Source organism: Olea europaea, chromosome 11 (assembly GCF_002742605.1).
Source record: "Olea europaea var. sylvestris chromosome 11, O_europaea_v1, whole genome shotgun sequence".
NCBI classification, from domain to species: Eukaryota; Viridiplantae; Streptophyta; class Magnoliopsida; order Lamiales; family Oleaceae; genus Olea; species Olea europaea.
In genome coordinates this window covers 5,130,894-5,138,172 of record NC_036247.1, presented here as the reverse complement: position 1 = coordinate 5,138,172, position 7,279 = coordinate 5,130,894, and the positions used below count along the sequence as shown (strand labels likewise).

General features: G+C 35.3%; 1 protein-coding gene across 4 annotated transcripts; it reads right to left on the bottom strand.

The window, feature by feature from the left end:
* Positions 1-1,320: 1,320 nt before the first annotated feature.
* Positions 1,321-6,688, bottom strand: LOC111403090 (cysteine synthase-like). 4 transcript variants are annotated; one of them, XM_023031462.1, is made up of 11 exons: positions 6,584-6,688; positions 5,978-6,034; positions 5,765-5,874; positions 5,600-5,657; positions 5,213-5,476; positions 4,990-5,127; positions 4,748-4,799; positions 3,590-3,669; positions 3,312-3,371; positions 3,121-3,201; positions 1,321-1,568 (listed from the first exon to the last, which is right to left on the bottom strand). In XM_023031462.1, the coding sequence occupies exons 2-11, from the start codon at positions 6,017-6,019 to the stop codon at positions 1,479-1,481; spliced, it is 975 nt and encodes a 324-aa protein (XP_022887230.1). In that variant the 5' UTR covers positions 6,020-6,034; positions 6,584-6,688; the 3' UTR covers positions 1,321-1,478. The 4 variants fall into 4 exon arrangements, with proteins under 4 accessions (XP_022887230.1, XP_022887229.1, XP_022887231.1 ...); XM_023031461.1 differs by having other exon boundaries at positions 5,978-6,048; positions 6,584-6,675; XM_023031463.1 differs by lacking the exon at positions 6,584-6,688 and adding an exon at positions 6,483-6,504 and having other exon boundaries at positions 5,978-6,048.
* Between the last annotated feature and the right edge of the window lie 591 nt (positions 6,689-7,279).

Here is a 7,279-nt window from a genome sequence, read left to right as displayed (position 1 = left end):
AGTGAATAGACACATTTTCATAAAGGTGCATTGTTTGGAAAGGGTGCATGGTTTGGCCTCAACCATTTCGTCCACACCCTTTTATGGTCTATAAATAGGACCCTTTGGGTGTCCTATTCCACACAATTTGATATGCAAAACGTCTCTCATCCTCTCTTCTGTCCAAAATCAAAAATCATTTCATTTATTTTGATTTTCTTTCATTTCATCCTTGGAGTACATAAGCCTAAATTTGGTTCGTTGTACTTGTGTTTTGGAGTGCTACAAACACAAGTGTAGCCGTTGTATCTTGGGAGTCGATTGCCGAAATCCGTAGGCACCGTTGCGGGGCAAATTCGACTTAAGGACAAAGAGTTCAACTCTTGCCTCGACTTTGTCACCATCATTATACTTATTTCGGCGTCACTATTCACAAAAATCATCCAACATAAACTATACTTGGTCCTGTTTTGCTCGTTTGTCTGGTTATACACACAAATATTCCCAAGGAAATTAGAGATGGAACCCCCTAACCTTTCACGTCATATAATTATAAGCGATCAATCTTCAAAAGTGAGGTTATAGATCCTCAACTTATTTAAATGTACAAATCCATGCCCCGTGTGAGCCAATATAAATGTTAAAATTGCAATATCACTTTTAGTCAAATAGCAAAATGTCAAATCACTTAACAATTCTTCTCAATTCAATTGAAAATTGTGTGTTCTTCAATTCAATTGAACACTTTGTGCAATAATTATTGTCAAATTATTCAATCAAGTTGAAGTTTATTTTTATTTATCGATAGTTAGACTATTACGTTATTCAATAAAGTTACAATACATTTTTATTCATTGAACAATGTAGCACTGAGATATGTGAAAGATTGGAGAGTTTAACATTAATTATTTATAATAAAAGTTATTAATAACTTTACCTTACTAGAACCCCATAAGTAGAAGTGTTATTACTAGTATGTTTATTTATAATGCCTAAACTAAGCCTATATATTTATTATTTGTATGTCACTAATTTGTATACCGATGCATGCACCGTAAGCGTAAATCGATAGAAATAATGAATCCTAATGTAAATAGAGTTCAGGTTCGAAGATCACCGTTACTCGCGCATCTTTCCCCCTAGTCATGAGCCTCCTTTGAATTTTTGATTTACTCAATTCTTTTATTTTCGATTCGAAACGAAGAAAAGACAGGAAAAAATAGAAGTTACTAACTTGAAATCCAAGAAAAATAAATGCAATAGCTAGATGATGATGAGCAATATCGATCGGCCACAAACACATCCAATATGAAAATGAAAAAAATTAAAGAGAGAAGACAATGAAAAAAATTAACACACATTTTTATTGAACCAAGTAATAACAGAAGTAAATTATTTTCAACAATGTCATCTGAAATATTTGAAGAAAACTGAAATAGGGTTTGACATGTATGGTCTTGCTCAAAAACACGGGAGGGGATCGAAAGCCAGCAAAGTGTTTACTCGAATGTCATGTTCTCTGCCTCTCGCCTCACGGATTCAAAAAGCACAGAGGAAAGATACCGCTCACCAAAACTTGGGAAAATCACCTGCATTCAAGTTGAAAAATAGTTCAGTCGATGGAATATTTGAATTCACACAAACAATTTGGTATTGGCTATATGCATTCAATTCATTTCTAGATCTCCTAGAAGATCGCAAGCAATTAGATCATTAGCAACCATAACAGCACATCTTAACATCCTAATTTCTGCATATGTCCTTTTGACACTGATGACGACAAAAATGGTAATAACAAGTACCAGCAAGGTCCAGCATCTTTATTTCACTCCAAGAAACATGCATTAATCCTGCAGACATTGGTAAAAATAGGAGGTATTGTGAATTAATTTCCCCAAGCGGCCGTCAAATTCCTTATAATCTACTTTTCTGCGAGTAGTTTAACATCTGATCAAATATAGGTTTTGAGTCTAAGCAGGTAAGTAATCACTGATCAAAGGCTACGGGAGAATTAGACCTTTATCAACCATCAAAACAAATAACAAAAAAATCAAATCCACCACCAACACATGTATCAGTCTCTACACCACCTTCAAACTCCGCTGAAATAAACAAATCCATATATTCTAATTCGTTCACCGAGCGATGCACATGCTTACCAAGATCACCACAGGGTTGTAAGTATTTTATATCACGTAATTCTATGAAATAATTTTTTGTTGGAAAGTACCACAATTGAGCAGCGAATTACCACCTTAAGTGGAACTCATCAAAACAGATTTAAGCATCGGTGCTCTTAATAGTTACCAACATTAATTGTTAAATAACCATGGTATTGTGTGAATCCCCACCACAGGTACCGCCATCACACCCAAGTAAAAATAAATAACCAAGGTAGGTACCATTTTGAGCCCCTTACTCTCTGCGGAAGAAACGCTATGAACATTGTGTGTGTACGTGCGTGAGAGAGATGCATAATTCAAAGCCTAAAATGTGAACTAATCAAAACCAACAGGACAAGACCGAAATGGCTTCTCATATCATCCTTTAATTAAAATTTACAGTGACGAATGCTGGCACACGCCTTACTACCTTAGATTCTAAAAGCGAATCATACTTTGAAAGTATCTGGTTAATGGGCATATTGCACAAAGTTTTAGAGTTTGTGCATCAGAACACGGAGAACTCATATAGCTCCTGTCTCCTTTTTCGAGTGCCTATGTAACGACCTAAGCCTGAGCCCAACTCATTAACTCATACGTATTTGTACACTTAGGTTTCAAGATGCTGCAAATATATTTCACCAACTAGGCCAACTCTCCTCATATTTAGGTAAATAAGAGTTAAAAATAAAAGGAACCAATGTCACTGTATATTTTCTTACATCTAGTGTGGCATTCAGAAAGTAAATCTGGAAAATGTTTTGCGATAATCTGAATAATACCATGCTTATACAGTGAGCAAAAGGGTCTTAAAATCTCGTTACTGCCAGAAAAGCTAATGCCTATCAGCAGATGACAAAATCTATGAAACTCACAACCAACCACTGTTGCCGTTTGAAGATGCTTCCCAACTATAAGATTTTATTAGGTTGGCCTTATCATAGGCAGATAAGGATACTGAAATTGTACAAGGACTTACAACAACGAGTTTTCCAGCATACTCTGGCCGCTTTGCAATCCTAATTGCAGCAGCAGTAGCAGCACCAGATGATATTCCCACCTATCACATTCAATTTAAAAAACTTCTGTTACTGAAAATGTACGAACAACATAATTCAAGAGAGTACAACGTGTCAAAACCATCGTACTCAGACGAAACGATTTACTTACTAGCAACCCTTCTTTCAATGCAAGAAGCTTTGCAGTTTCTATGGCTTCATCACTTGAAATCTAAAAAAATATATAAGACAACCCATAATAATACACGTATTAGTGTAATGATATGGATAAGTATGCTACTCGTCTACTAGAAATCCCCACAATTGCATAAAATGAAAGAACTTGGCACTGTATTCATTGAGATTATTCCATCCAATATAGGATAAGAAAGTGTAGTAGATAGCTCAGAATCTTGTTAAGAAAGTCTAGTAGATAGCTCAGAATCTTACTTGAATTACTTCATCAATAAGATCAACCTCTAAAACACCAGGAATAAAACCAGCACCAATTCCTTGAATCTTATGCGGACCTTAAGCATTACACAGAAATCCTTTGTCAGATCAACCAATTAACGATTTGTCAATAAAGACAGATAACAAAAAAAAAAATTAACTTAAAATTTTGACATAACACTTGGTGATTACATTCATATCATGTCCCTTGTATTAATTTTTCCCTGTTCACAAAAATTGGGTCAAACTTGGTCATAATAAGACACTGAATGAAAACAAAATAAAGGAAATAAACACAAACGTATCCTCATACTCAACTTCTATAGGCTTACCCTACTAGCCGAATGACGTAAAAAATAAAAATCAGGTCAATTTGGCCAAATCTGGGAAACTTCAATAGTTTTAAAATTATGGATAACTCATAAAGTAGATAAAATGTCTGTGAATTCTAAATTGTTTTAAATATTTTCAAGAACGATGGGCTATCAAGTATCAATTAACATATTTTGTTTCATGCAGAATAATTGGGTGCGGCAAGAAGCCAAGACACACTAGTAGAACCAAACAAACCTCCCATTTACTGAACTTTCTATTCAATTCCTAGCGTATCTTGAGAAAGAAGATTTCCACACAAATATATAACGAAATATTTGTAGAACAGTGCTTATCAACCATTCCAAAATCAAGATGAGAATGAAAGATCACAACAATCATCTGAAAAGTGGGCAAGAGGTGGGGTTTGGGTTTAGAATTCTGTTAATCAGAAACCGGGCAATTGTTATAAACAGAGTGTCCATTACCTCCCAAGTTTATCAGAAAAAGCAGACTAAAAGCAGATCAAACTAATTGGACAGGTCAGATTTGATCCATAGCTAAGTTGACATGCAGAATTTTCTTTTGAGTAATTTTCCAACTTAAACAACAAGATGGACCAGAAGTAGCTTCTTGCTATGCTACTCGACTATATAAAACCATTAGAAAACAATAATATAAAACAGAAAGAACAACTTCTTTTGGACGATACAGGATTAAATTTGTCATCACAACAAATTTCTGTCTTTAAGATTCTCACCAAAAAAATTTGCGGCCCTTCAAAAATTAAAAGTGGAAAATAAACTATGGACTTTTAGGTACAAGACCATAGAAAGAACTCACCAGGTTTTCCACCAGAAAGAACAGGACTTTCAACTGGTTCCACACCATACAGCTGAAAAACAAAATGGGAATAGAAGGTAACAAAAATTGCCAAAAAAAAAAAAAAATGTTGAAATAAAAAGATCAGTACTTTGGAATAAAATATTAAACTAGTAAACTACACAAACAACTTTACTATTATTCTAATTCCTAATCAGACAAAGCACCAAAAAGAGCTGTTCAATTTGAAAGATGAAGATAACCTTTATATCAGGGTTCTGCTCTTTAAGAAACTTTCCTGCACCAGTGATTGTGCCTCCAGTACCAATCCCAGAAACAAAAGCATCAATTTTTCCATTCGACCCTTTCCAGATCTCTGGTCCAGTGGTTTCATAATGTATCTACATCCATGCACATTATATTATGCATACTACTTTCCGTCCATAATTAACATCAATCAAAATAACGTAAGTGAAGGTTGAAAACCTTTGGGTTGGCAGGATTTTCAAACTGCTGAAGAATGTAGGAGTTAGGTGTCTTATCTCGTATCTCTTCAGCTTTCTGAACAGCACCTTTCATTCCCTTAGCAGGGTCAGTAAGGACCAATTCAGCACCGAAACCACGAAGAATAATTCTTCTCTCGAGGCTCATAGAAGAAGGCATGGTAATGATAAGCCTGTAACCCTTTGCTGCTGCCATAAAAGCCAAACCTATGCCAGTGTTACCACTTGTAGGTTCAATAAGGACGCTCTACAGCGAGGAAAAACAGACGGTCAGATTCAATTATTAATTCAAACAGACGTGTCATAAACATAATTCTCCATCTTTTTCATCATAAAGGAGAAACTGAAGTTTAAGACAAGTAAAACTAACCTCCCCGGGTTTGATATGGCCTTTTGCCTCAGCATCTGAAATCATGCTGTAACCAATCCTGCAGAATAAATTGTGCATGAGTGAAGTATGTACTATTTTGTGAAAAAGAACAGAACTTTTGAGTCTAATTATCTTGAAGATCAACCACAAAAGTAATGGATATACCTATCCTTAACACTAGAGCATGGCTCCATAGATTCCAGCTTGGCTGCAATTCGCGCGACACAACCATCAACAACATTATTCAAGTACACCAATGGGGTTTTACCAATCAACTGCAGAATAAAAGTCCCAAATTAAAACAAACAATAAAAAATCTGAAGAGAGATTTCTAATTATCGATTAAAACCAGAAAAAATAGACTTATGAAAGACTTACTTCAGTTACATCCTTCGCAATTCCAACATTTTCCTCTGCCATATCTCCAAATCAATTCTGAAAACAGATTCCTGAGAAATTAGGTCGCTTCAGAATCTAACAACTCTTCAACTTATTTGAAATTCTAAATATAACATCATCAATCAAACGTTATAAATCATATACAGGAGAATAAAAACAATAGAAAAGTCAAAATAAATATTTACTAATAAGCCACTCAATTATAGCCCTACATAAAGATGATGAAACTAGTCATCATTGCTTCTTTTCTAGCCTGCCCTGTATCATATAAAAATTCTATCGAAAGTTATAATAATGTGTCACCCAACTTTCAGTCTTTTCACCACAACTAACCATAAAAGAAAACAAATGGAAATGCTTTATGAACACAGTAAACGCAATAATTTGACGCCACCTTACCAAATTCAGATAAACTTATCCGTTCAAATACAAAATAATCAATTTCGTTTTATCATTAAATGGTCAAAAACTTCAGATCTTTCACCTCTTAATGCATCTAACAGTTTGATTCCTGATTTCAATCAGTAATATAGAGAAATTAAATCCTTTTCAAAGAATTAACAGAAGAAAAATCTGATTGATTACCTTTTGTGGGTTCTGCGCTGTGTGCTGTCTGCTGACGATGACAAGAAATGACCTCGTAAGAGTCGATATGTGGGTGAATATAAATTTTACGATGATTAATTATTTACTTAATTATTCTGGTTTTATTAATGAATCACGAATGTTCCCTGAATTGGGCCCGGGAACTGGGCCCGGGAACTGGGCCCAAGTACAGAAAGATATCTGTGATTGGGGGCCTCATACCCGGATATGTCCAATTTAATTCGTGACCTCTGTATTTGTATTTATTTGAAGATAAAATATGTGGAAGGCTACTAATTTTAGTTTGCGGACACAGTTTTCGTCAATTTCTTGTTGGAGTTGAACAAGTAACAGTTGTGCCGGTCAAAAATTCTAGAAGGTGTCTTCGACCAATTTGAAAAGTCACAACAGCCATTCCATCTTATGGATTAACGAACGAGGTTGGCCACGGAACCGGACGTCCAAGAATTACTCAAGAGCCCGGAACTGAAATATGTTTATTTTATTTTAAGAGTCTCCTATCGTCCTGCTCCTGGAGCATTATGAGAGAAGTTAATCACTAAATGTGTCCCAACAGGTCAGGAAATAAGAGCTACATGTACACTGATGCCCACAAAAAGCCCCAATCCATATTTCAGAAATTGAACCCTCACACTGCGACTGTCAGTAGGGCTGAATATACCATATTGTATGTCG

What these genes read in the sequence shown, in the direction of transcription:
- LOC111403090 (XM_023031462.1), bottom strand. Translation starts at nt 6,019, where the DNA reads ATGGCAGAGGAAAATGTTGGAATTGCGAAGGATGTAACTGAA. An exon ending in GCCATATCAAACCCGGGGAG is followed by an intron (nt 5,477 to 5,599) that starts GTTAGTTTTACT and finishes TCCTCGCTGTAG; the next exon opens with AGCGTCCTTATTGAACCTAC. An exon ending in AAAATCCTGCCAACCCAAAG is followed by an intron (nt 5,128 to 5,212) that starts GTTTTCAACCTT and finishes GCATGGATGTAG; the next exon opens with ATACATTATGAAACCACTGG.